The sequence below is a fragment of the Herpailurus yagouaroundi genome, unplaced genomic scaffold (genome assembly GCF_014898765.1).
Source record: "Herpailurus yagouaroundi ecotype Mexico unplaced genomic scaffold, PumYag 160, whole genome shotgun sequence".
Taxonomy (NCBI): domain Eukaryota; kingdom Metazoa; phylum Chordata; class Mammalia; order Carnivora; family Felidae; genus Herpailurus; species Herpailurus yagouaroundi.
In genome coordinates, this window is record NW_024412401.1 from 50,605,442 (window position 1) to 50,633,272 (window position 27,831).

The window sequence follows — 27,831 nt, forward strand, 5'->3', positions numbered from 1 at the left end:
AGGGGTCACGGCTGCCTCGGGGTTTGGCTCCTCCGTGGCTCCGCCCCCTCACCCTTCTTCCTCCTGTGTCCCCAGGTGTGCCACGGACCACAACACGGACAACACTACACAGATGCTGCAGGAGTGGCTAGCCGCTGTGGGTGATGACTATGCAGCTGTGGTCTGGAGGCCTGAGGGGGCGCCCAGGTGGTGATCTCAGGGGCAAGGTTCTTGGGGAGATGGGCTATAGCTATAACCTAGAGAGGAAAGGGGACAGCCCCAAGCCACAGCCTTCAGGCCAGGGCTCTGTCCGCTGCTCTGCAGAGACGAGGACCACATGTACCTGCCCCAGGGGGAACATCTCGTCTCTTTACCCTCTCAGGTCCTACCCAGATGAAGAGGGTCCCAAGCACTGGACCAAAGAAAGGCACCAGTTTCTGATGGAGTTGAAACAGGAAGCCCTGACCTTTGCCAGGGACTGGGGGGCTGACTACATCCTGGTAAGAAAGCCTGGCTATGATGGGAGTTTCCCTCAGGCGGCGGTATCAGTCCCTGATAGACATCTTGCTGTGACTTGACAAACCTGTAGGCTGGACCCTCCAGCTAGCAACCTGGGTAAGAACCCAGACCAGATATTGAGCTTGGATCCCCATGTTTGAGTTCACATTAGCTACTAAGCCTGGATCCCTGAGACAGATTGCAGGGTATATACTGAGCCTAGATTCCTAGAGCCCAGAGTGTAAACTGAGCCTGGTTCCCTGGACTAGAACTCAGAGTAGGTCTTTGACTCTACTCCCTAAGTCAGATCTAAAATAAAGTTCTCACGGGGCACCTGGGTGGCTCAGTGAGTTAAGCGTCTCACTTTGGCTCAGGTCATGATCTCACAGTTTGGGAGTTCGAACCCTGCATCAGGTTCTGAGCTGATGAGCCCCTCTCGACAGCTGAGAGTCTGAAGCCTGCTTCAGATTCTGTTTCCGTCTCTCTCTGTCCCTCCCCTGCTCATGCTCTTTCTCTCTCAAAAATATATATTTTTTTCTAAGTTTATTTATTTTTGAGAGAGAGAGAGACAGTGTGAGTGGGGGAAGGGCAGATAGAGAGGGAGAGAGAGAATCCCAAGCAGGCTCCATGCTGCCGGCGCAGAGCCCGATGCGGGGCTTGAACCCATAAGATCATGAGATCATGACCTGAGCTGAAACCAAGAGCCAGACGTGCAACCGACTGAGCCACCGAGGCACCCCCCTCTCTCTCAAAAATATAAATAAACATTAAAAAATGTTTAAGTAAAGTTATTAGATCAGCAACTCAGGTTTAACCCCTGGACCCAATCCATGAACCAGTGCTCCAGACTAGATCCTTGGTCCAGAAACAAACTTACCTTGTTTATAGGTTCGAACTTTCTAACGGAAACCCTTCGGATCCCAGGAGATATGTGGGGTCTCTGGCAATCCAGAGGGATCCCACTCAGTGAATCCTTGGGGGTGTAGCCCAGACAAGGCTGGGACCTGTGACAGCCACCTCCCAAAAGTTTGCAGATACAGACAACATTCTGACCAACAACCAGACACTGAGGCTTCTGATAGAGCAGCGGCTGCCCGTGGTGGCCCCCATGCTGGACTCCCAGACCTACTACTCCAATTTCTGGTGTGGGATCACCCCCCAGGTAAGGCTGGGATGGAGGCCTCAGGTCTGTGGGCCATGGCAGGGGAGCAGTGCTCTGGGGAGGACGGGCCGCTGTCATAGCTCAGAGCAACCCTTTTCCCCAGGGCTATTACCGCCGCACAGCCGACTACTTCCCCACCAAGAACCGCCAACGCCGGGGCTGCTTCCGTGTTCCCATGGTCCATTCCACCTTCCTGGTATCCTTGCGGGCTGAGGGAGCAGCCCAACTCGCCTTCTACCCCCCTCACCCCAACTACACCTGGCCTTTCGACGATATCATCGTCTTCGCCTACTCCTGCCAGGCTGCTGGTGAGGACCAGCTCCCTGTGAGCATTCCTGGAGGCCTCTGGGCCTTTGCACACGCTGTTCCCTCTGCTTTGCACACCCTTCTCCAGTCTCCAATTCATCCTGTTAAATTCTTGTTGGTCCAGGTCGTAGCCTTTCTTGAGCCCGCTGTGCCAGTAGGCTAGATGTCCTTCTTCTGGATTCCTGGCACTTTCATGCATTGTTTCATTAGGCAAATGTTTATGGAGCACCTACCATGTGCCGGGCACTGGGGAGACAGTGGTGAGTAAACTCAGGCAGCCTCTGCCCTCCTGGAACCTCCAGTCCAGTCAGTCCAAGGAGCTCACAAATCAATGTGCAATCACAGCCATGACAGGAAGGAATGTTTCTTGATTCTAGGTGCTCAGGGAGCTTAGACCAGAATAGATCTGGTCAGGGAAGGCTTCCTGGAGGGTATGAACTTTGAGGCTGAGATCTAAAATATGGGAAAGCATCAATAAGAGCAAGAAAGAGCATTTCAGGCAATGGGACCGGCAAGTGCAAAGGCCCTGTGGTAGCAGGGAACGTAAGAAGGCAGGTGACAGGACCCCAATAAGTGAGGAAGACATGGTACAGGCTGAGCCAGGGGCCAGCCTATGTGGATCTGACCAGCAAGCATCTGGTCTTTAGCCTGAGAACATTGGGCAGCCAGGAACACTCTGATGTTGGCATTATTTTTAAAATGGAAATTACTGGAGAGTGTTTGGGCTGAATTGGGCTAAATCCAGTCCTGAGAAAGAGTCAGAGATGGGAGTGAGACAGAGACACCAGCGTTGAAAAGAGAATCTTAAGAAGAGACTAATTCGGGAAGAATGAGAAGTGACCATCTAATCCAGAAGTGCCGTACGTGAGCAAGCGGGCTGCCAACAGTGGCCAGAGGGGAAAGTGTGGTAATTGGCTTTTTCATGCAAGGGGTATTGGTGGAGTCCGTTGCAGACAGGCAAGACAGGAAATCTTACCAAGTGCAAAAAGTGAGCGAAGGAAAAACAGAGTCAGGGAGAATCCGTGAGAAGCGGAAGTGTTCCCTGGCTTTTCCAGGGCTACCGCTGTTTCAAGGGGCAGCCGCTGGAAGGAATTTTGTACCGGGGTTTTGTCTGTATCATTCAGGCTCCCGGCGCCCAGCTACTGAGTCCCTGCTCTGGACCAGGCTCTGTGCTCCCTGCTGGGCATGGGGTTGACTTTTAAGTAAATACTGTGCGCCTGTCGCTGAAGAATTCGCAGTCCATACGAGATAAAAGGGAAATAAGTAATTACAATAAAGGTGACAAATATTGAAGAAATAGAAGAGGTGGAGGGCAGCGCGGGCGGGGCAGGAGGTGTGGGGTTGCTTAGAGGGGTCTGGGCACAAGGTGATGGTGCTGGATCCAGGCGGGGCAGCAGGGACGGGCATAGGTGGGGGAGCTTTAGCGGGTGGGGCTGGCCTGGCCCCACGGCTGTGGTCAGGTGAGAGTTTGTCTGCTCCTCCCTCCCCAGGATGCTCACCACCATCCCCCAGCACCCAGCTGGTACTCTAGACACATCTGTTGAATGAATAAACCATCTCGGCAGAAGGGTCCCTTAGATACTGTTTGAGTAAAGCCCTTTCTCCCTCCAGCCCCACGGTCGGGACACTGAGTCCCCAAGGAGACACATGCTTTGGGTTCTGAGAGCCCTGCCCCGCCTGCAGCACCCACCCAGCCTCTCTCCACAGGAGTCGCGGTCCACGTGTGCAACGAGCACCGTTATGGGTACATGAACGTGCCTGTGAAATCCCACCAGGGGCTGGAGGACGAGAAGGTCAACTTCATCCACCTGATCTTGGAGGCGCTAGGTGAGGGCTGGGAGATGGGGTGCTAGCCGGCTGCCACTGTTCCCTGCCACCCCCTGTGCCCCTTCTCCCAGGCCCTGGACCTGACTGGGCAGTGGGCTTGGGGTCTCAGCCTTACCTCTAATTCATTCCTCGTCTCTGGGCAAGTCCTTCTCCCCGCTGGGCCTCATTGTCCCCATCGCTACAATGAAGGCAGGTGAATTCTATGATCTCTGAGGGCTCTTCCTGCTGGGTGTTCTGCCGAGGGGGCAAAAATGAAGTGGGGGGCTAGGACTCCAGGGTCACTGCTGACAAGAGCCAGTAGGGATTCATGATTAGGGGGTACTTTTCTTCTGCAGTGGACGGGCCCCCCATGTGGGCCTCAGCTCACGTGTCCCGGCCCCCAAAGAAACCCAGCAAAATGGGGTTTGATGAGGTAAGTCCCCTCAGCCCACAGGAGCGGGGTGAAGAGGTGGGTGGGCTCTCCCCTCCCTCTGCACCCACCCCCGACTCCGCACCCACCTCCCCTTCCTCCTCCAGGTCTTTGTCATCAGCCTGGCCCGCCGGCCCAACCGCCGGGAACGCATGCTAAGCTCGCTCTGGGAGATGGAGATATCTGGACGCGTGGTGGATGCTGTGGATGGCCGGTGAGTCTCCCTGGGGGTGGGGCCCTGGGCAGCTGAGGGAGCAGTGTGGTCCCTTGGAGCCCCCTAGGAATAGGGAGAGCAGACAAATGAATTGAGTGTTAGCTGTTCCAGGAGGTACTCAAGCAGGGCCTGAGTCATTGTGTCATAGAGAACCCCAGGGCAGACCCCGATAGGACAGGATGGCCTCCTTCAGCCTACTGGAGGGAGGAGAGTACGGTGGTTAAGGCCCAGAATCTGGAGCCCCGAGGCTTGCGCTCCAGCTCTGTCACTTACCAGCTGGGTGACCTCTGGCAAGTTACCGCCACCTCTCAGCCCTGCTGTGTGAATGGCAGACAATTGTGTCTCCCTTTTAGGACTTGTAAGGGCTCAGTGAGGATTTTGCACAGGGCCTGACACATAGTAAGTATTCCAAAAGTTAGGCGTCTTTATTATTATCAGGCTTATTCTTTTCCATCTTGGACTTAGGTCCCTGATGGGTGGGGGTGGGAGCGGGCCAGTCATGTGGCCCTGGGAAACCAGAGGTCACACGGCTGCGCTTGCCCACTGCTGTTTGCCGCTTACACCCCCACCCCCACCCCCCGCCCTTCAGATGGCAGGATGTCCATCTTTTCCCTGGGCGTCTGGGGAACATCTTCTGACAGCTTCAGGCCACATGAAGCAGTAACAAGGCTGACATCTCCTTCAAACTAAACTCCAGGGTGCCCCCAACAGGCACAGGTGAGGCGCCCCTGGATGGGTCCCTGGCGGGCACCCCGTACCCCATTAGTCCCGTCTCCCTCAGGACCCTCAACAGCAGTATCATGAGGAGCCTCGGCGTGGACCTGCTCCCTGGCTACCAGGACCCCTACTCAGGCCGCACACTGACCAAGGGCGAGGTGGGCTGCTTCCTCAGCCACTACTCCATCTGGGAGGAGGTGAGGAACCCCCTTTTGGCCCACACCCCCCACAGGCAGAGCGGGGCCACCCTACTCACTGCTCTGTGCTCAGCACCCAAGGGAATCCGTGGGTGAATTCATACATTTTTAAACACCTGGCCGGCAGCTTTTTTGTTTTTAATTTTTTTTAATGTTTATTTATTTTTGAGAGAAGGAGACAGAGTGTGAGTGGGCAAGGGGCAGAGAGAGAGAGAGACACACACACAGAATCCAAAACAGGCTCCAGGCTCTGAGCTGTCAGCACAGAGCCCGACGCGGGGCTTGAGCTCACGAACCGTAAGATCATGACCTGAGCTGAAGTCTGACGCTTAACCGATTGAGCCACCCAGGCGCCCCAAGACCTGGCCTGCAGCTTTAAACTGTGTTCATCCCTGTATCTTATTCATTCTGTCATCTCTGTTGAGCACCTCCTGTGTGCTAGGAGATATTCTGCTCTGAGAATACGGAGACAAACCAAAAAAAAAAAAAAAGGCCTTTCTGGTTCTCTTGGGGCTCAGGGACCAGAGGAGGGCACAGAAACTGAGGAAGAACCAAGCTTGCCATGGAGGGTAGATGTACAGGCTTGTCCTAGAGTGTGGACCAGCCTAGATTCCTGGACTGATGTGGGGTCAGGGTGGCATTGAAGGGCAGTGAGAAGAGGCTTCTGGGCAGAGGAAAACAGTGGAGCAAAGGCCCTGAGGCAGGAAGGAACTGTATGTTCAGAAGTGGGAAGAAGAAAGGCCTGGGACTTGGCCAGGAGGACTCAGCTTAGGGCTGCCGGTATGGGCACCAGTGAGAGGTCACTGCCTGGCCACTGAGGAGGGACGAGGGGACTGGCCCTGCAAGGGGACGGTGCCCCCTCCAGGAGGCAGCACCCAGGCCCGCTTCTTGTCTTTATTTTCCACTGCAGCCAAAATAGTGCATGTGAGCTCATATTTCTGTTTGTCTCCCTCTGTCTCTGAGCAGATTGAGACTGTCTCTGAACGTGATTTCTTTTTTTTTTTTTTTTAATTTTTTTTTCAACGTTTATTTATTTTTGGGACAGAGAGACAGAGCATGAAAGGGGGAGGGGCAGAGAGAGAGGGAGACACAGAATCGGAAACAGGCTCCAGGCTCTGAGCCATCAGCCCAGAGCCCGACGCGGGGCTCGAACTCCCGGACCGCGAGATCGTGACCTGAGCTGAAGTCGGACGCTTAACCGACTGCGCCACCCAGGCGCCCCTGAACGTGATTTCTATTTCACCGTTGACTGTGCTGATTTCATGTTCTTTTCACATTTCCAGAAGTTACAAAAAGTACTTTTTCTTAGGGATCGTGGGGGCTAGGGTCTTTCTTCAGAAAAGTCCAGGAGGCCTGGTGAGGAACTGGGCCTGGAGTCCAGTAGATGAAGGTTCAGATCCCAGTTCTGCTACGGGCTGTGTCCTTGGACAAGCGGTCGTACCTCCCTGTGTCTCCATCTCCTTACTACAGTACAGTGACGTCGTGTGTCCTTCCTCTCGAGGGTCCCTGGGATAAGCAGTAATTCTGTGGCCCCTGGGGTATGGCAGCGCTCTGTGAATACAGCAAAGGTTATGATGGCTGTCGTGATTCTACTTGAAGATTCTACCTCAGGGGAGGGGGCCTGGGGGGCCTTGAATGCCAGAGCGAGATGTTGGAATTTCAGTCCCCAGGCGGTGGGAGCCCCAGCAGGCTTTGGAGCAGCTGAGTGACTGACATGGCCAGGGCTGAACCTTCGGCATATAACTCAGGCCAGGGAGAGTCAGTCATTGTCAGGCAGGTGGAAGGGGACAGCCTGAATCTAAAGAGCCATCCCCCTGTGTTGTGTCCCCTTCCCCCACACCACAGGTGGCTGCCAGGGGCCTGGCCCAGGTCCTAGTGTTTGAGGACGATGTGCGCTTTGAGAGCAACTTCAGGGGGCGACTGGAGCGGCTTATGGAGGAGGTGGAGGCAGAGAAGCTCCTGTGGGACCTGATGTAGGCAGCCTGCGCCTCCAGGGGCAGGGGAGAGGGACGGCCTCCCCACCGAGCCTGGCCTGTGGGATGCAACTGGGGAAGGGGTCCTCTGACACCCTAGGACCTACAGTGACTCCCGGGCCCCTTGGTGTCGCCCATAGCTACCTGGGCCGGAAGCAGGTGAACCCTGAGCAAGAGGCAGCCGTGGGGGGGCTGCCACACCTGGTGGTGGCCGGGTACTCCTACTGGACGCTGGCGTATGTCTTGAGCCTGGCGGGTGCTCGCAAGCTGCTGGCCTCCCAGCCCCTGCGCCGAATGCTGCCTGTGGACGAGTTCCTACCCATCATGTTTGACCAGCACCCCAAGTGAGTCTCCGGTGGGGGCAGGGCAGGGTCACCTGACCCCGGGGAGCCTACCTCCACAAGCATGAAGTCCCCTCGCTGGGCGGCTGGGGAGACTGAGGCTGGCGAGGCTGAGTCACTAACGCGAGGTCACCAAGGAGTAGCCCAGCCTGGCTTTGGAGTCAGACCAACCGAGGTGTAAACTTTGTGCTGCCTTGTGGTTTTTAGTCAAGCCACTTCTCTGTTCTGAGCCTCAGTTTCCCCGTCTGGAAAATGGAGACGACAGAAACTCCGCTTCTGTCATTTGTCGTGAGGTCTTGAGGGGGAGGGCAGTGAGGGGCTTCGGGCAGGTGAGGTGCCCGGGCTCCAGGCAGGGGCCCCACCTCAGCCCTCCTGAGCCTTCCCCCCGCCTCACAGTGAGCAGTACAAGGCGCACTTCTGGCCACGCGACCTGCGTGCCTTCTCTGCGCGGCCCCTGCTCGCTGCTCCCACCCACTACGCAGGGGACGCCGAGTGGCTCAGCGACACGGAGACATCCTCACCCTGGGACGATGACAGCGGCCGCATCATCAGCTGGAGTGGCTCTCACAAGACGCTGCGTGGCCCCCCCCCGGACCTGGCTGGCAGCAGCGGGCACAGTCTCCACCCCCACCACCCTCGGGACGAGCTCTAGGTGAGGGCGGGGCTGGGAGGAGCCCCCCCCCTCCCGCTCTGTCTCTGTGTGTGGCTCCCTGCATTTCTGTGTCCACCTCAAGCTTCCTCTCCCTGCCTGTCTCTGTCTCTCGGACCTTCTCTGTGTCTTCTTCTGTCTCTGCCTCTGCATATCCCACTCCCGTTCTTTCTCTTTCTCTCTTCTCGCCCCTTCTGTCCCGCCAGGTCCAGGCAGTGACTCCAGAAGAGCTCTCAGGAGCAGGCCGCAGCTGGCCAGGGAGCGGACCTGGAGATCGCTGGCAGGAGCCGCCACCAGAAGCCACAGACCCCATAGAGACCCGACTGTCACCTTAGGCATGGCCACTCTGCCCTCTGGCCCCACCTTACGTGGGGAGAAACCACTCAGAGATGGGTCCCCTTCCCCGAAGTTCACGTAGCAAAAGGGCAGGGCTCCCAGGCCCTCTCACCCTCCTGACTCAGGATCCGGGGCTGGGGGGGGAAGGTGGGGGGCTCCCCAGCCTTCAGTTCCAAGCTGGGCCGACACCAGGAGCCCTGCCTTCCCCGCAGACCCAACTGCTGGGGCCCCTCTGCCATCTTCTACCTCCACCTCAGTCCCCTCCCGACTCGACGCCTGGGTCTCACCTGCCTGGGCCCACCCTCTCCCCTGGCCAGTGGGAAGTACAGGGGGGGTGAGAGGAGGGCCCTTGCAGACTTGGTGCCCAGCACATGGTAGGCCCTCAATAAAAGCCAGCTGGTATGTGCACTTTATATGTCTAACTCCCGGATGAGCCTCTTTGTGTGTCACGAGGTCTGGGAGGGAAGGGTTCCCACCAAGGGTGCCCATGTGGAGGTGTCATGGCTGAGCAGTTGGAGAAGCAGAGAGAGGAAGGCAGCCTGGAAGAGGAGTCAGGCTGACTGGGCATGGCCATCTCCTTGCCTGGTGATCTGGTGTGGATGCCATCCCTCCCTGGGTCTTAGTCTGGTGGTGAAATGGACATGGAAGGGAAGTGTCGTGGCTGGGTGGGTATGGAATGGCCTGGCCCGGCCCACAGTGAATGCTCACCCTTTGGGGCTGTCGTGGGCATCACTGGCCTCACCCTGATGGGCGGGGGGGCGGGGGGGCGGTGCGCCCAGACCCGGGGCTGCTGAGCCTCCTTCCCTTTGAATCTTCACCTGTGCAGTTGCCACCCTTCCCCTGGGAGAGGTGGGAACGATCCAAGACTCCCCTCTGGCCCTAACCAGTGTGGCCGCCAGAGGGCGAAAGAAAGCAGAATGTGGACCTTGTGGGCCAGGGGCGCCCTCTGCTGGGACGGAGCCAGCAATGGGGAAGGGAGCCCGGGGCACTTGGAATCGCCTCCCTGTGCTGCCCGGCTACGCACAGCAGCTCCGCGTCTTCTGCTCTTCTGCTTAGAACTGCTGGCCTTCCTCCCTCTCCACCTGCCCTTCACAGGGTCAGGCTTCTGGGCCCAGCAGCCGTCTCCAGTGCCTGCACTCAGGCAGCTGGAGGGCATAGGGCGGTGGCTCCTTGCCTTGGCCGTGGCTGCCTTGGCCTCCACCAGCACAAGACTGGCACTGGCATGCCTAGGTTTCCTTTGTCAGGGGAGCCCCTCTCCCCTGGCAGCTCCTTGACTTGGTTGTGGAAGCACCAGGGCCCTGGCAGAGTTGGACAGGCGCCCCCCGAGGCTGGGATATCTAGCCGGCTGGCCCGGCTTTGGTCCCAGGACCTGGAATGTCTGTGAGAAGGACTTTGGGTGAAAGCTATAGGATTGGTGCTTCGTTCCAAGAGTGAAAGCCATTGATTTCAGATGACTATGACCTTGACAAGTCACTTTTCCCCTCCAGGCTTGAGGTGTCCCCTTCGCTCATTAAAATAATCATTTATAGAGCCCCTCTTATGGGCCAGGTTCAGGCATTAGGGGTACAGCAGTGAATAAAAGTAGCCAAAAAATCCCTGACCTGGTGCAGCTGACATTCTAGGAGGGAGATAGACAAAAATAAATAAGTAAATATTAGAGAGTGGTAGAGCAAAATGAGGAAGGAGACATCAAGTATGGTCTGAGAATGGGGCGCCTGGGTGGTTCAGTCGATTTGAGCGTCCTTCAGCTCAGGTCACGATCTCGCAGTTTGTGGGTTTGAGCCCCGCAGCGGCTCTGTGCTGACAACTCAGAGCCTGGAGCCTGCAGCCTGCAACCTGCTTTGGATTCTGTATCTCCCTCTCTTTCTGCCCCTCCCCCACTCACTCTCTGTCTCTCTCCCTCAAAAATAAACAAGCATTAAAAAAAAAAAAAAAAAAAAAAAAAAGTATGGTCTGAGAAGTTCACATTTGACCAAAGGCTCAGAGGTGAGGGGGCAAGCTGTGGGGATAGCTGAAAGAAGCCCATTTCAGACTAGGGGAACAGCATGTGCAAAGGTCCTGAGGCAGGAGCAGGACTGGCAGGTAAAAGACAGCAAGGAAGCCAGCGTGCCTGGAGCAGAGTGAGCAAGAAGGAGCCAGAGCCTGGAGATGATAGAGCCAAAGTCAGAGCCAGAGCAAGGAGGGCCTTGGAGGTCCTTCTGGCTTTTACTCTGGAACCGGGAGCCCCCAGAGGGTTTGAGGCCAAGAGACGACATGGTCTGGGGTGCCTGGGTGGCTTAGTCAGTTGAGCGTCCAACTCTTGATTTCAGCTCAAATCATGATCTTGAAGTTTGTGGGTTCGACCCCTGCGTCAGGCTCCGTGCTGACAATGTGGCACCTGCTTGGGATTCTATCTCTCTGCCTCTCTCTCACAAAATAAACTTTAAAAAAAAAATCTTCTTTAAAAAAAAAAAAAGAAAGAAACGACACAGTCTAACTTATTTTAACATGATCACCCTGGCTACTGTACTGAGAATAAACTGTAGGTGGGCCCAGGGAGCCAGGAACCCATTGCAATACAACGATGCATCAGCCCAGGGTGTTCACTAGCAGTGGGGTGGTAATAAGGCAGAACCGACAGAATTTCTAAGGCAGGATAGGAGGTTGCAGATACGGACACCCAGAGCCTCCCTGTGCTGCCTAGCCATGGTCAAGCCCACTATGCTCTTGAGCCCTTGGGCCGCACCTCCTTCAAGCTGTTTGTAGAAGTTCCCAAGACAGCAGAAAACTTGCACGCTCTGAGGACTGGGGAACGTCCATCTACAGGGAGAAATTTGATGTTGAGAATGTATTCCTGACATCTCTCCCATGGCAAATGCTGGGCGCAGCACAACTGGTCCCCAGGTTTTCATCTGCACTGCCCAGCTGGGATGGCAAGCAGGCGGTCCTTGGCAGGGTGGAAGAAGGCACAGATGTCGTGGAAGCCATGGAGCGCCTCGGGTCCAGGCATGGCAACATCATCACTGCAGGGCGTGGACAGCGCTGACAGGCTGGTCTGTGCTTTGTCTCCGGAGGGCACCCCTCCCGCCCCCAGCTGCTGGCACCACTCTGTGCCTTCGTGCTCTCACGACACGTCCTCGGGGCCGTGTTGGTGCAAGGGCTAAGTTTAGGATAATGAAATTAAAACTAAATGACAAGAAAGAGAAACAGGAATTGAGGATGATGTCGAAGCGTTGGGCCTGAATTTCTGGAGGAATGGACCTGTCATCAAGTCAAATGGAGAAGACTGTGGGTGGGGCTGGGTGCTGGTCAGGATTCCGGTGCAGACATCACGTGGTTGTTGGCTTGTACGAGCCTGGGATTCAGGGTTCAGGTCTGGGCTGCAGATGGAAGCTTGGAATCCCATCCTGACCCAGAAGTCCTGGCCCCAAACCACACACACACACACACACACACACACACACCCACTCGCACACCCCAGCTTCCCTAAGCACAAATTCAAATACATCCCCCCCCCCCTGAACCCCCCCCCCCCCCCACCAGGTAGGTTGTGGGTGAGGCGTGACTTTCTGAACGAAACCACCCCGGGTGATTCCTGATTCCGAGGAGCTGACTGCTCTGGGAACTCCCGCTAAATCAACACACAGTAAAATCGATGCCGATGAGGGGCGTCTGTGGGGCTCAGTCGGTGAAGCGTCTGACGTCAGCTCAGGTGGTTGGTGATCTCATCGGCTTGTGGATTTGAGCCTGGTGTCGGACTCCCCGCTGGCAGCGTTGAGCCTGCTTGGGATTTTCTCTCTCCCTTTCTCTGCCCCTCCTGCCCCTGGCTCAAAAGTAAATAAAGAAGCTTAAAAAAAAAAGTTGAGTTTGATGATCTTTGACAAATGTAAACAGTCAGGTCACCACCACGACAATGAAGATGTGGAATATGTACATTTCCCTCCAAATTCCCCTATCGTCAGTACCCTCCTCCCAACTCCAGCCCCTGAAACCATAGATCTGTTTTCTGTCCCTGTGGTTGTGCCTTTTCCCAACCGTCGTGTGGGTGGAATCATATAGTATGTGGCCTCTTGTGTCTGCTTTTAACCAGTATAAATGTTTTATTTGGAAGTTTCATACAAAACTGAGCATGAACACCTTCCCTGATATGTTACATTATGGTTTCTTTCTTTCTTTTTCAGTGTTTATTTCTTTTTGAGAGAGAGAGGGTGCAAGCTGGGCAGGAGCCGAGAGAGAGAAAGAGAGTCGAGGATCCGAAGCAGGTTCCTCACTGTCAGTGCAGAGCCCAATTTGGGGCTTGAACCCACGAACCATGAGATCGTGACCTAAGCTGAACCCACCAACCATGAGATCGTGACCTGAGCGGGAAGGAGGGCCAGCGGGCAGGAACCAGGACTGCTATAACTCCCTCGAGGTGGACTGCTTTTAATCTGCTCTACCCCACCCCGCAAGGTTGGTACAATTGTTTGCAAATCAAGAGACAAAGGGCTTTCCTATGAGTAAATGGCAGTTAGCTTTGGAGCATTGGCTGTTTGCCAACTGTTTTGCCCGTTCAGGGAGATTTCTGTCTCCTTGCTGGTTTTTCAGCTGAATTGTAAGCACTGGGGAAGAGCCCTCCCTGAAGGCGGCAGTCTCTGCAAACCTCAGTGTGCTCCTGCTGGCCATAACATAGGCCCCTGGGGCTGTGTGTGTGTGTGTGTGTGTGTGTGTGTGTGTGTGTAGGAGAGAAAGCTGGTTTGAGTTATGTCTGCACTTTCTAACCCTGTGACCTTGGGCAAATGTAATGAGCTTTCTCGCGCCTCAGTTTTCAGCTCTGTAAAATGGGGTTAGCATTCATGCCGAGCTCACTGGATGTTGCGAGGCTTTGCTGAGCTCATGCAGGTGAGCACCGTCCCTGGCACAGTGGGAAGGGTTCACTGATGGTTGCTGGCTTCACGGCAACCCTCCAGACAGTGACAAAGTGGATCCAGATGGGCTAAGGAGGTCTGCCTGAGTCAGAAGAGAGTGGGGGGTGGTCTCTGGAAACAGATCATCTAACTTTCACTTTCACCTTTGCCACTTGAGCCGGGTCCCTTCTCCTCGCTTAAAACCCTGCAGTTTCCTCCTCTGTAAAACGAAGAGGCATGACTACATTCGCCCTCCAAGTCTGAGGGTCCGGAAAGTGGTTCTCAGACTCTGGAGTATAGCTGAATCACCCACAGAACTTGTTAAAACGCAGGTTGCTGAGCCCCATCCCGAGACTGTCTGGTTCCCTAGGTCCAGGGTGGGGTCCAAGGTTTGCATCTCTACCAAGTTCCGCGGTGATGCTGATGCTGTTGGCGTGGAGCCTTTGAGAACCACTGGTTTGGACAGCTGCAGAATCAATACTCTCAGTGAGACTGGAGGCCATCCAACCTCCGAGGGGCAGGGCCAGTGAGGGTCTTGGCCAAAGGGTCTAAGAGGAGCAAGCCTTGATAAGGCCTGGGAGAATTTTCTCTCCCAGCTCCACCCAAAACTTGCAAGGAAAAGCCAAGCCCACTCTGGAGCACAGGTTCCTTCTCCCCAGGGCAGGGCTGTGGCAGTTGCATCAGGGCCCTGGAGGAGATGCTCCTGGATGGAAAGAACTGGTAATCAGGCCCTTGGGCAAATGGAGAGGCTGGAGCCTAGACCCGGGGTGGTGGGGGTGGGGGACACTCAGGGGTCTCCCTCCGCTGTGAGCTGCTGGCAGGGTGGGGGCCCAATGCTGGGGCTGATGGCTGGCTCCCCCAACTGTGGTTGTTTCTAACTAACAAAAGAAGCTCACATCCGTTGTTGACATTGGGAAAAATAGAACAAGGAAAATAAAATGGTCGTATTAACATTTTGAGATAATGTCTACTGGTTTAAAACAAAACAAAACAAAAAAGATGTTTTAAGTACCCCCACCCCCAACACGGGCCTTGGACTCATGACTCCGAGATCAAGAGTCGCATGCTCTACTGCCTGAGTCAGCCAGGTGCCTCTACAAAATTTTTAATCTCTTATTTCTTAAAGCTGAATGGTGGCTCCTTTAGTGTTTATTTGATCATACATTTTTATTTTTATTAAAAAAAATTTTTTTAATGTTTATTCATTTTTGGGAGAGAGAGAGAGGCAGAGAGACAGAGTGTGAGTGGAGAAGAACCACAGAGAGGGAGGGAGGCACAGAATCGGAAGCAGGAGCTGTCAGCGCAGAGCCCAACGTGGGGCTTGAACTCACAAACCACGAGATCATGACCTGAGCCGAAGTCGGACACTTAACTGACTGACCCACCCAGGCGCCGCCTATTTTTAACTTTTTGAGGAACCTCCATACTGTTTTCCAGAGTGACTGCACCACTTTGCATTCCCACCAACAGCGCAAAAGAGATTCTCTTTCTCTGCATCCTCGCCAACACCTGTTGTTGCCAAGGTTATTAATTTTAGCCATTCTGACTGTGTGAGGTGCTATCTCAGTGTGGTTTTGATTTGTATTTCCCTGATGATGAGTGATGCTAAGCCTTTTTTCATGTATGTTAGCCATCTGGATGGATGTCTTTTGAAAAGTGTCTATTCATGTCTTTTGCCCATTTCTTCACTGGATTATTTGTTTTCTGGGTTAATTCATTTTTGAGAGAGAGTGTGGGTGGGGGAGGGGCGGAGGGGGGCAGAAGATCCAAAGCAGGCTCTGTGCTGAGAACAGCGTGCCCCATGAGAGATCACCTGAGCCAAAGTCAGATGCTCAACCTACTGAGGAACCCAGGCACCCCTGGGTATTGCCCTTAAAAAAAAAGTGGTCAGGGGCGCCTAGATGGCTCAGTCAGTTAAGCGACTGGCTCAGCTCATGGTCTCGTGGTTTGTGAGTTAGAGCTCCAGGTTGGGTGCAGTGCAGAGCCTGCTTGGGATTCTCTCTCTCCTTTTCTTTCTGCCCCTCCCCTGCTCCTGCTCTCTCAATAAATAAATAAATAAATAAATAAATAAATAAGTAAGTAAACTTAAAAAAAAATAAAAAATAAAAAAAAAGTGGTCAATGCTGGCCAGGCTCAAAGTGGTTTGCACTCAGAAAACATGGTCCAGGGCACCTGGGTAGTTCAGTGGGTTACGTGTCAGGCTTCCGCTTGAGTCATGATCTTGAGGCTCGAACCCCACGTCGGGCTCTGTGCTGACAGCTCAGAGCCTGGAGCCTGTTTCTGATTCTGTGTCTCCCTCTCTCTCTGCCCCTCCCCCCCCCCACACACTCTCTCTCTCTCTCTCTCTCTCTCAAAAATAAACATTAAAAAAAGAAAGAAAGAAAGAAAACATCGTCGGTCCAGCAATACAAAGTAATATAAGAATAACTCAAGTTCTTTCCTTGCATTTCTCAAACACTACAAAAGGATAGATCCCCCTACCACAGCTAAACTCTTAAATATGCTCCTTTTCAGGGGCACGGGGAGGCTCAGTTGGTTGGGCGTCTGCCTTCAGCTCAGGTCATGATCTCACTGTTTGTGGGTTCGGGCCCCACATCGGCCTCTGTGGTAAGTTCAGAGCTCCAGCTCAGAGCCTGGAGCCGGCTTCAGATTGTGTCTCCCTCTCTCTCTGCCCTTCCCCCGCTCATGCTCTGTCTGTCTCTGTCTCTCAAAAATGAATAAACATTAAAACAAAATATGCTCCTTTTCTTCTCCATCCCACATCTTCCACACACTACAGAGGTTCCTGTCTCCCTTCCACCACCCCTCCCTTCCCAATCTTCTGAGAAGCGTTTCCTCCTCCTCCTTCCTGTCACCCACTGCTGCGTGCGTGTGTGTGACCTCTCAATTCTGTCCATTCTCAGATTTTCCATCACAAAAGCCCCAAAGAACTGCACTGGCTATGAAGGGCCCTCTTCAGAGGGTGAAGAGCAGACAAAATCACATGGGCAAAATCCTTCAGTGGGTGGAGAGAGGAAAGTTTCAACCATGATATCTGGTCAAGTCCAAGAGGTTGGCTGTGTGCTCCTTGAAGACTAGGTAGGGTGTGTTGGTCTAGCATCCCTTGAACTGGGCTTAGCACATAGCAGGGACTTAATATTGGTTCAGCGAATGTGGGAGCAGTGAGAAATGACCAACAATTCTGTGCTGGGGGTAGCAAGAGACATTTTACTGAGATCTTTGATCTAGGCCTGGCAGTAAGAGGTTTACCTTGGGCAGCAAGAAGGACATCACTTCCTCTGAAGGGAGGAACTAAAAGATGGTGGGGAGGCGGAGCGGGGACTTAAAATGAGTGCAGATTGGTAGGGAGAAGGTAGAGGAAATTCTTGATGGCTTTATTTTTCTCTATGAGAAAGGAGAGTGGGGAATATGAGACGGGAGAGGCAAAGGTTTGGTCAAGCCACTTGGAGAGAGAAGGGATCTAGAGACAAATGGAACAATTCTGGGTGGTGATGAGGGCTCAGCTGAAGGTGGAGGCCATGGTGTGTGGGTTTCATCCTTGCAGAACCTCAGGTGGTTGAATGATAACAGGAGACCCGTTATTTATTCAATAGGGATAAGATGAATGGACGTGGAGGGCTCCCTAACACCGGGGAATGAATATGGTGGGCATTAGCCAATGCGAAGAAAATGAAAGCGAAGCCAGAAAAGCAAGTACTATGTGGAGAGCGGGAAGCTGGAATTTCAGATGTCACGTGTACCAGTTGTGTGACCCTGAGGGTGCACGGCTGAGGTTCAAGGGAAAGTCATGGACATGAGGACGTCAAGCGACCGAGGCCAGATTGGCCTGAGGATGTTAAAGTCTCCCAGAATCCAGGGCGGCGCGGTGAGCCACGTGACAGCCCCCCTTGATTGCTCCACAGTGAAGCATAGTCGAGAAGATGGCGGCCCAGCGAGAACCTCATCGAAGTAGGTCTGTACGCACAGCAGCGCCCAGTGTGCAGGAGGGCGGTGAGGAGCGAGGGGGACGCGGCCCGTTCCTCCGGTCTGGACAAGGATAGAGGAGGAGCTGTGGGAAGGGGCGAGATATCAGAGTCTGGGTGGTGTGCGCCACCAGTGGACTACTGAAGGGGCTGGACGTCAGAAGCTGCGCGTCGCTCCGGCCGATTACTCGTTCTGTGTCCCCAGTCGGAGCCCAGTTTCCCAACACGTATCAAAGGGCCCGGGGTAGAGTTTTAACGCTCCTCCCAGTTAGGGGACTCGAGGGGGGCCGCGACGGGGTAAAAATGGCGGAGGGCCAGCCGGGCCTTGAACGGCGGGGCAAGCCCCGGCAAAGCCCTCTAGTGGCGTCGCGCGTCTCCACGGCGACGGGACGCGTGGCCCAGACAAGGGCGGAGCTTCTTGTAGGGCGGGGCATCTCTGTGACGCCAGGGGCTGGGTCTAAATGGCGAAACCCGAGAGGCTCCTGGGGGGGTTTGAACTGGCCAATGGGCGAGCTGCCGACCGGGTGTCGGAAAAGGAGGCGGAAGCGGGGAGGAGTCGCCGCGGGAGCCGCACAGCATCCGCCGCGGCGTCTCCATGGCACGGCCCTGGCCTCCGACTTCAACGACTTCATAAGGAGGCGTTTCTGGGCGCAGCCGTGTCGCTCCTGGTGAGAGGCCGCCGGCAGGCGGGACCCCGGGCGCTTCGGGGCGCCCCGCCGCCGCCGCCGCCGGGCTGGGTCCCGGAGGGAGGGATGGCCCCCGCCTCTCCCCCTCCCCCCCGGCCGCCCCTGCCTCCAGCCCTCCGGCGCGCTCGTCCCGCTCCCGTCAGAATGTGGCCCCCGCCCCGCCCCCCGGCGCGGGCCCTCTCCTCCTCCGGCTAACGGGCGGGCCGGCCGCCTCCCACCTGACCTGGCCTCCGGCGGGACTCTACTCCCACCTCTGCCGCCCTCCGGCGGGGCCTCGCCCTTCTCTCTATGGGCAGAAACTGGTCCCCTCCTGCCCGCTGGTGGGTGGTCGTCGTCTCTTCCCCGCCTTCGGAGGCTGGCCCCGCGCCCCTTGCCCGCCGGTGGGCGTCGCCCCTGCCGGCTCTCCCTCCCTGCGGGCCTCGGCTCGGCAGTTATTTGTCCGCGCCTCGTAGGCAGTGCTGTTTCCCCGGGGCCGTCTCCCTGCCGCCCAACCCCGCGGGAGCGGGATCACCAGCCCAGGGGGCCTTCCCGGGGGTCCCATCCCGCTCCCTGCACCACCCGGCGTCCGACCCGCTCTAACTCGGATACTAAGTCCTGGCGGCCGCTGGCTGTTACGCCCGGGAGGATTTTCCCCTCGCCGTCGGGGGTACCCACTTGTAGCCGAACGCCCCTTTCTCCTGCAGCTGCCGCCCCTATCGCCTTCAAATACTATTGGTCCTCTCCAGGTTTTTATTCTGCCGGGAACGCCCCCTTCTCCTAGGAGACCCTTGCCCTGGCCCCGCCCGGAATATCCCCCCAGCTCCCTTCTCGGATTCCGGCCCTTTGGGGCCCACTTGGGGACCTGGCGGTTCTCGCCCTCCACGCACGCCAGCCAGCACCTCAGGTTTTCCCTTTGACTGCCACCCACCACTCCTGGGTGGGGCCTGGGCGTGGTGGTCCTTGTCCTCGAAGTTCCGCCCCTCGCCCGTCCCCAGGGAGGGGAGCTTCCTCCGCGCCCCCTACCCACCTACCGGCCGTCCATCCACTGCCCCGCAAGTCGCTCAGCCTCTCCTATCTCCCCCCCACCCCACTTTGGCAGGACAGTTGCTGTGCGACTTGGACAGTAGAGGAGCGCCTCCCAAGTTTTCATCCAACTGCCACCCCCAAGGCTTCCACCCTTCTCCCCTCAGAGAGGACGTTTGATGCCGGGCCCCTGAGATTGTTATTGACAAGCCCCTCTGGGTCCCCCTGAGCAGAGCCTGCTGACCCAATTGCCCACCTTTGCGGCTTTGATGCCTAGCCATGTCTGCCTCATCCTCAGGCGGCTCCCCCAGGTACTGCGGAAGGGCAGGGAAAGGTGGTCAGGGGCCCTCAGGCCAGGCTCACCGGGGGCTTCTCTTTCCAGCTTCCCTGTTCTGTGTGTTGAAAAGTCTGGTCCAAGACATTGAGAAATCATTTTGAAAGGGAAGGAGGAAAAAAGTGCAGGCAGGCCATCCCAGTTCTGGCTCCCTCTTGCCCTCCCTCCCCAGGTGCCCCAGTTCCCAGGAGCAAACAGGGTCACCATTGTTGGAGTAGGAGGCATGCAGGTCCTTTTTGAAAGAGGGCTGCATGTAAATAACAATGATGTGGGAGGTGGATTTGTCAGTTAACAAGGTATGGATGCAATCCAGGTGATTGCATGGCAAGCCTGATGAGGGAGAGAGATTTCCCAAATCTGTTGGCTTTTAAGTGAGGAGGGGGGAAAAAAACCCGTCTACTTACTCAGATTTGGTATTCCTTGCCCAAATGACTAGTAGGGCGCAATAAATATATTTTTTTTCTTTTTCATCAAAGCGTAATAGATGTACAGCAAGATGCATGCTACAGTGCCCGAGAATTTTTATGTTGCATCTTTAGGTTACATTATTTTCCCAGAAGTATTGATGGGGAGGGCGAAGCCATATTTTGAGGCTGTCAGGAGGTAGTGGGATGGACCAAATGAATTTTCCAAGTCCCTTTCCGTCATGGCCTTCTTGACTCAGACGCTCTGCTGCAAAATATTGGAGATTAAACTTTTTTTATATTTGCAAATCTGGTGATGGGGTTGTTTATGTGTAAGCAGGATGAATTGCACATATTATTAAAAAAAAAAAAAACCTCTCTAAAACAAAAATAACCCTGCTTTTCAAGACGTTAAAAGGTAGAAAGAGGGGCACCTGGGTGGCGCAGTCGGTTAAGCGTCCGACTTCAGCCAGGTCACGATCTCGCGGTCCGTGAGTTCGAGCCCCGCGTTGGGCTCTGTGCTGACTGCTCAGAGCCTGGAGCCTGTTTCCGATTCTGTGTCTCCCTCTCTCTCTGCCTCTCCCCCGTTCATGCTCTGTCTCTCTCTGTCCCAAAAATAAATAAATGTTGAAAAAAAAAAAGGTAGAAAGAGGGATATTTGGGGAAATAGTAACTTTTCTTCATCTTACTTGAATGTTTGTTAATTTTATGAAATTTGAGTCACAGTGACTTTGTTCCTGGGCCTGCTGGGTTTTTGTTTTTGTCTTTTTATGTTTTTTTTTTGTTGTTTTTTTTTTGTTGTTGTTGTTGTTTTTTTTTTTTTTTTGGAGAGAAAGCTCTCAAGCAGGGTAGAGGGGTATAGGGAGAGAGAGAAAAAGAGAAAAAGAATCTTAAGCAGGCTCCATGTTCAGCTCGGAGCCCAATGCGGGGCTCAATCCCAGGACCCTGGGATCTTGACCTGAACTGGGATCAAGAGTCGGCTGGTGAGCTGAGCCATCCACACACTCCGCTGCTTCTTTTTATGTCTGTCATTCACTGAGCATTTTTCCAGGGCTGCCTCTGCTCTAGGCACAGTCCCTGAGCACTTTCATCCTTGGCCAAGTTAGTACCTTGCCCATGGCTCCCGTGCCGCCTGCTTTTTGCCACTCGACAGACAGGATGACAGCTGGGCGTTTCAGCAAAAGGTCACAATATGTGCAATGCAGTGGCAGGTTACAGGGTCAGCCCTGTGAATGCCCATCACCCCCTGTTTCCATCCCGCTGCCAGGCACACCAGGCGTGCTTGGTGCTCGTGTAAAGGGAGCCAAGTGATTCCAGACTGGTTCTCCTAGTCGTAAGCTTGTGTGTAATTTCGGGAGATCTAAGAACTAGAAGAGCCGTATTTTTCCGCTTACAATCTGGTTCTTGTGCCTGGGTGCAGGTTTCCATCGTGTGGGAAGAACGGAGTAACAAGTCTCACGCAGAAAAAGGTCTTGCGGACACCCTGTGTTGCGCCCAGTGTGACTGTGACGGTAGGTGACGCGCACACGGAGCAGCCCTCGGGTCTGCGGCCCCACCACCAATGCTTTTGCACACCTTTTCCAGTACCTGCCTTTCCCTGCTGGCACCACTGTGGCCCCTCGCTCTGCTGGGTGCTTTCATGCCTGTCCTGCTGATTGACTGGGATGGTTTTTTTTCTTTTGCTTGTGGTCTAGCTGCTGGGTGTGAGGAGGTTGTCTTAACCTAATCCTTCCCAGTTCCAAAAAGCTTGAGAAAACTTCCAAAAAGAAAAAAAAAAAAAAAAAAAAAAGAAATAGAAGAAAAGAAAAAAGTCAAAGAATGGGGAAGGGATAGTTGCTGGGGGGATGGCGGTGGGGGGATGGCAAGGGGTGTGCAGCTGGGGGTTCTGCCCTGCTTATATTTTCTTCAGAATCTATGCAACCTTCTCATCTCAGCATTTCCTATCGCTTTCTGTGGTCGTCCTCTCTCACCTGCCTGCTGCCTGATTTGTTTTGTGCTCTAACCGTTCTGTGAGTCTCCTGCGCTAATCTGCCCGCCCAGATTACCGTGCAGAAGGATTCTCCTGCCCTCTCCCACTGTGCTACACTGAGTCTGAAGAAAAGCTGTGCATTCCCGCAGGCTCAGACGGAGATTCAGCGCTGAGGACCCTGGGGCTGGGTTCGGGTTCTTCTGCGGAGCGTGCGGGTCTGGCAGACCCCTCTCTTGAGTGGACGTAGATCTTCCCAGTGGTCTTCAGCTGGCATCTCTGCAGCAGCCTGCGGGAACAGCACCGCTGCCTTCGTTCCTGCCCGCATGCCAGTGATTGGTAGCTGTCCTGCTCGCTTGCTGGCTAGGCTTTCGGTGGCCCCCAGAGGCTCTGAGCTCTGGTTTTTATGCCCGTTTACTCATCCACAGATCAACCTTTTTTGTGTTGTCCTCCCCCGCCTGCCAGAAGCGAACCATGAAGGACCGCTCTTCAACTCCCCCCTTACATGTTCACGTGGATGAGAACACTCCTGTCCACGTCCACATAAAAAAACTCCCGAAACCATCAGCAACCAGCAGCCAGGTAGGAGCCTGCCGGCCGGGCGAGGTTAAGGCTGTGGAGCAGGGGGCCACCTCCCAACCCGGCCACCTCGCGCCTCAAACTCCAAAGGTTTCCGAGACAGATGCGCTTGCTTTCAGAGGTCAGCTGCCTGCTTAGAAGGTAGGCGGCCCTTGATCCAGAAACGGCAGCAGCAGCCTTAGTCAGAAGACGCTCCCCTGCGGAGTTGGAAGTGGGTGCCACCAGAGTGACACCACGGCTGGCTGTGTGGGGAAGTGACCCTGGGTTTGTCCCTTTCCACAGAAATCTCATAAGCGCGGAATGAAAGGGGACACCGTGAATGTGCGGCGGAGTGTCCGGGTGAAAACCAAGGTACCTTGGATGCCCCCTGGAAAATCATCCGCCCGGCATGTGGGATGCAAGTGGGAGGTAGGCTCATTCTCGTTCAGGCTTTCCTTCTCGGACTGGTCAGGGTCTAGCAGGCCTCAAACTCGGTATGATTCAGGGTCGGCGGTAGCTCTTAGGGATGTCCAGTAGGTCCTGCTAAACCCTGAAGGCACATGATGTTCTTGGGTCCTCACAAGACTGCAGTGTGGTAGGTCTTGCTCTCCCAATGTACAGATGAGGAAAGCAAGGTTCCGAGAGGTGAGGTCCCAGAGAAAGCAGCAGCAGAGCCTCAGTTGGGGCTCAGGGCTGTCTCATGCTGAAGGGTGCACCCTTGGCCTCTCTGGTTTGTACGTGTGGAGCCACGTCTTTTCCCGTGTGACTGGGACCGTATCTGAAGCGTAACTTAAACGTGTACCAGAAACGTGCCTATCTAAGAAAGCACCGCCTCTTTCGAGGCAGTCCCCACGAGAGATTATGCGTGTATTCCACAGCTGTCCCCCAGGCCGCTTCTGGAACTGGTTAATCATTGCCTTCCGTATGAGTTGTGAAGGTGCCAAGAGAATTACCGTCCTCAACGTGTTTTGCGTGTCCGTCCGTCCGTCCACGCGGTGATTCTTGCGGCATGACACTTATCGAGACTTGGGCCAGACACTGCCGGGCACTGGGGTGACAGCCGCAGACTGGCAGGTGCACCCTCCTTAGGCTTACACTCTAGTCAATTGCAACAAGAAACGTCAGTGACGAGACAAGACCTTTTGGCTGCATTTTAGACAAAGGTCTCATTATTGGGGCAGGTAAAAAGGACCTGAGGCTGCTTCCAGATGATGCCTGCCATTTTGAAACAGTCTTTTGCTGGTAGTTTGTTACTTCTTTTTGTTTTTGATAGTTTATTACTTTTAAAAGTAGAAATAGGGGCGCCTGGGTGGCGCAGTCGGTTAAGTGTCCGAATTCAGCCAGGTCACGATCTCGCGGTCCGTGAGTTCGAGCCCCGCGTCGGGCTCTGGGCTGATGGCTCGGAGCCTGGAGCCTGTTTCTGATTCTGTGTCTCCCTCTCTCTCTGCCCCTCCCCCGTTCATGCTCTGTCTCTCTCTGTCCCAAAAATAAATAAACGTTGAAAAAAAAAAATTAAAAAAAAATAAATAAATAAAAGTAGTAATAAAAAGTGAAAGTAATTACTCTGAAGTCCTACTTCATGAGTTTGACTCCCTGATTTATCAGTTTTCCCTAAGAGATAAAGGGAGAATGGGGTATTCTAGGGAATAAATGAGAAGTGTTCTAACCAGTGTGTGTGTTTGTGTGTGTGTGTGTGTGTGTGTGTGTGTGTGTGTGTGTATTTACATAAGAAAGATTGGAATTAGGGGCGCCTGGGTGGCCCAGTTGGTTAAGCGTCCTGCTCTTGGCTTCTGGAGCCCCACACTTTGGGCTTTGTACTGACAGCACAGAGGCTGCTGTGTCTCCCCCCCCCCCCGCCCCCGACTAGCACTTGCACGCTCTCTCTCTCAAAAATAAACAAACATTAAAAAAATTAGATAAGGGGCGCCTGGGTGGCTCAGTCGGTTGAGCGTCCGACTTCAGCTCAGGTCATGATCTCGCGGTCTGGTCCGTGATTTCGAGCCCCGCATCGGGCTCTGTGCTGACAGCTCAGAGCCTGGAGCCTGCTTCAGATTCTGTGTCTCCCTCTCTGCCTCTGCCCCTCCCCCTCTTGCACTCTGTCTCTCTCAAAAATAAAAAAATAAACATTAAAAAAAATTTTTTTTTAAGTTAAATAAATACATGAATACACTTAAAAAAATTTTAATGCCTTTTAAACAAGAGGGAAAGAAAGCTTGGAATTAAAACGCTGTCTTCCATTTTTTACCACATGTACCTGACTAATCAGTTAGATGTAAATGAAAAACAACTATGTTTTAAAACACAAGCTGTCATTTTTATTGAATGGAATATACTGTAATTGAAAAGCTTACTGATATGTTGGCAAGGGTAGGAGAAGTCAGCAAACTTTTTTACACCGTTTTGAGAGGATTGGTGAAATCATTTAACAGTTCTGGGGCACGTATGTAAACATTGATGCTAGGTTTTATTTTTAAAAAATATTTCTTAAGATTTTTTTATTTTTAAGTAATCTCTGCAATTAGTGTGAGGTTTGAACTCATGAACCCAAGATCAAGAGTTGTACAGTCCACTGACTAAGCCAGCCAGGCACCCCAGGGATCCTGTAGTTTTATACCTAGGAATTGATATTATAGGGATTTTTTTGTTTTTTGGGTTTTTTTTAAGTTTCTTTTGGGAGAAAGGGGGAGAGAGCACGCAGGGGAGGGGCAGAGAGAGAGAATCCCAAGCAGGCTCCCTGCTGTCAGCATGGAGCCCGATGCAGGGCTCGATCTCATAAACATCAAGATCATGACCGGAGCCGAAATCAAGAGTTGGACGCTTAACCACTTAACCGACTGAGCTGGGGTACATGAGTACAGATATCATGTATAAAGATGTTTGTAAGAAAGAAATTTTGGAAGCAACCTAAATGTCTATCAGGAGGGTATTGGTTAAATTGTGATATATCTATGCAGTGGAATACCATACAACTGTTACAGTGATGTACGTAGATATTCATACATGATCATGAAGCACGGAGCTGCACAGCGGGTGGAGTTTGGCCCTATTTGTCCAAACAAGGGCATCTGTGGGTCACCTGGCTGGCTCAGTAGGCAGAGCATGTGACTTTTTTTTTTTAATGTTTATTTTTGAGAGAGAGGGAGACAGTGCGCGTGGGGGAGGGGCAGAGAGAGAGGGAGACACAGAATCAGAAGCAGGTTGCAGGCTCCGAGCCATCAGCACAGAGCCCGACGCGAACTCGAAGTCACATGCTGGGAGATCATGACCTGAGCCACAGTCGGGTGCTTAACCGACTGAGCCACCCAGGTACCCCTCTTTCTTTCTTTCTTTCTTTCTTTCTTTCTTTCTTTCTTTCTTTCTTTCTTTCTTTCTTTATTTTTGTTAGGTTTATTTTGACAGAGGGAGAGTGACAGGGGGAGGGGCAGAGAGAGAGCAAGAGACAGAATACCTGCTGTCAGTATAGAGCCCGATTCAGGGCTTGATCTAATGAACCTCAAGATCATGACCTGAGCCTAGATCAAGTGTCAGACACTTAACCTACTGAACCACCCAGATGCCTCAGAGCATGTGACTCTTGATCTTGGAGTCTTGAGTTCGAGCCCCATGTTGGGCGTAGAGCTTACCTTGAAAAGAAGAAAAAAACAGGAGGTCTGTATCCATGTGTACATACGTGTGTTTGTATATGTATAACATTTTCTGGAAAGATAAATAAAAAGTAGTAAGCAGTGACCACCTCTGGGGTTGGGGGGCCCTTAAAGGTTTAAAAATAAACCTTAAAGGTTTATTTTTTATTGTCTGCTTGAATTTCATTATAACAAGCATACTATGTTTTATAATTAAAAATGCTTTTTTAAAAAACAGAAGACTTAGTAGTTTTTGAAGTCTACATTAAAGATCTGCCACTATGGAAACTGGCTTCCCTACTGACCTAGGTTGCTAGGACCTGTGGTCCTCCCTGGCCTACTTTCAGTTCTGGGGCCCCAGAATCCTAGAAATGGAGGAGCTCAGAGAGGTGACTTCTGTCTCAGCAGCTGTATTTCATGATGTCCCCTTGAGCCAGTGCCCTTCTCCTTCCCAGTGGTACTCTGTGTTTCTGGGAAGACCCAGCCTGACCTTTCCCATTATGGGCAAGCGAGAAAGGAAATGTGGGGTGAGCTGGATGTGGACCCCAGAAGCTGCTGTGTACACGTGGGGGTTCTTGTTTGATTTTTTAAAAAATGTTTATGTATTTTGAGAGAGAGAGAGAGAGTGAGCGTGGGAGAGGGGCAGAGGGAGATTGGAGAGACAGAATCCCAAGCAGGCTCCACGCCATCAGCACAGAGTCCGATGTGGAGCTCTATCTCACCAACGGTGAGATCATGAGCTGAGCCAAAATGAAGAGTCGGTCGCTTAACCAACTGAGCCACCCAGGTGCCCCCTTGTTCGATTTTTTTAAAACCCCTTCTGGTATATAAGATTGATTGCCTTTGGGAGAAAGGAGGCGTGGGTTTTTTCTCTACCCTATTTTTATTATTTTAAAAATTTTTTTTGAATGTTTATTTAGTTTTGAGAGAGCGACAGAATGTGAGTTGGGGAGGGGCAGAGAGAGAGGGAGACACAGAATTCGAAGCAAGCTCCAGGCTCTGAGCTGCCTGCACAGAGCTCAAGGTGGGGCTCGAGCCCACAAACTGTGAGATCATGACCTGAGCTGAAGTCGGACGATCAACCGACTGAGCCACCGAGGCACCCTTCTACCCTATTTTTAAAAGTGATCTGTTTTTGTTATGAAAAGTTGAAAATTCAGAAAAATAAACCATCACCTGTCACTTTACTACTTTAATGTGACTGCTATTAAGTTTTAAAAGCTTTTTCTTAAAAAGTGCAGGAAAGTACACACATCAGGAGTATACTGCTTGACTGATGAATTTTTACAAACTGACTGTATCTGTGTAACTAACTACCACACCACTTAAGAAACCACATCATCATGAGCTTCCCCAGAAGCTCCCCTCTGGTCCTAATGCTGTCATTACCACCCCTGTGGGGAACCACCCTCCTGAGACTGCTAATATTTTGGTACATTTACTGTCACACTTTTTCCTATGCATACTTTTGGGTTTTAAAATACCATTGTTATCATACTATATATTGTCCTATTACCCTCCTTTTATTTTTTATTTTATTTGTTTGTAAAAAACTTTTTTAACATTTATTCATTTTTGAGAGAGAGAGAGAGACAGACAGAGCACAGTGGGGGAGGGGCAGAGGAAGAGGGAGACACAGAATCTGAAGCAGGCTCCAGGCGCTGAGCTGTCAGCACAGAGCCCGACATGGGGCTCAAACTCACAGACCATGAGATCATGACCTGAGCCAAAGTGTAATGCCCAACTGACTGAGCCACCCAGGCGCCCCGTATTACCCTCCTTTTAAATATTGCCAACTTTTTTTTCTTAAAAAAGCAATCTGC

The 27,831-nt window shown here is 53.2% G+C and overlaps 2 protein-coding genes across 25 annotated transcripts in view; both read left to right on the forward strand.

The window, feature by feature from the left end:
* The first annotated feature begins 32 nt into the window (after positions 1–32).
* CERCAM (cerebral endothelial cell adhesion molecule) lies at positions 33–9,030 on the forward strand. Of its 2 annotated transcripts, none has more exons than XM_040482503.1 (12): positions 33–186; positions 362–479; positions 1,505–1,639; positions 1,743–1,947; positions 3,653–3,772; positions 4,108–4,184; positions 4,289–4,395; positions 5,177–5,309; positions 7,155–7,282; positions 7,423–7,626; positions 8,020–8,275; positions 8,358–8,383. In XM_040482503.1, exons 1-11 carry the CDS (start codon positions 113–115, stop codon positions 8,273–8,275), a joined length of 1,557 nt encoding a protein of 518 aa, XP_040338437.1. In that variant the 5' UTR covers positions 33–112; the 3' UTR covers positions 8,358–8,383. The 2 variants fall into 2 exon arrangements, with proteins under 2 accessions (XP_040338437.1, XP_040338436.1); XM_040482502.1 differs by lacking the exon at positions 8,358–8,383 and adding an exon at positions 8,479–9,030 and having other exon boundaries at positions 35–186.
* Positions 9,031–17,332: 8,302 nt separating this feature from the next.
* The window catches only part of ODF2 (outer dense fiber of sperm tails 2), a 36,651-nt gene continuing 26,152 nt past the window's right edge, over positions 17,333–27,831 (forward strand). For 2 of the 23 annotated variants that reach the window (XM_040482507.1, XM_040482528.1), the window contains exons 1-3: positions 17,940–18,103; positions 21,282–21,372; positions 22,689–22,814. In XM_040482507.1, the coding sequence (XP_040338441.1) occupies positions 17,940–18,103; positions 21,282–21,372; positions 22,689–22,814 (381 nt within the window). Of the gene's footprint in view, positions 17,426–17,939; positions 18,104–18,311; positions 18,442–18,885; positions 19,005–19,199; positions 19,435–21,281; positions 21,373–22,255; positions 22,410–22,688; positions 22,815–27,831 lie in introns of those variants that run through there. The other 21 variants (XM_040482513.1, XM_040482509.1, XM_040482512.1 and 18 more) reach the window with 21 other exon arrangements.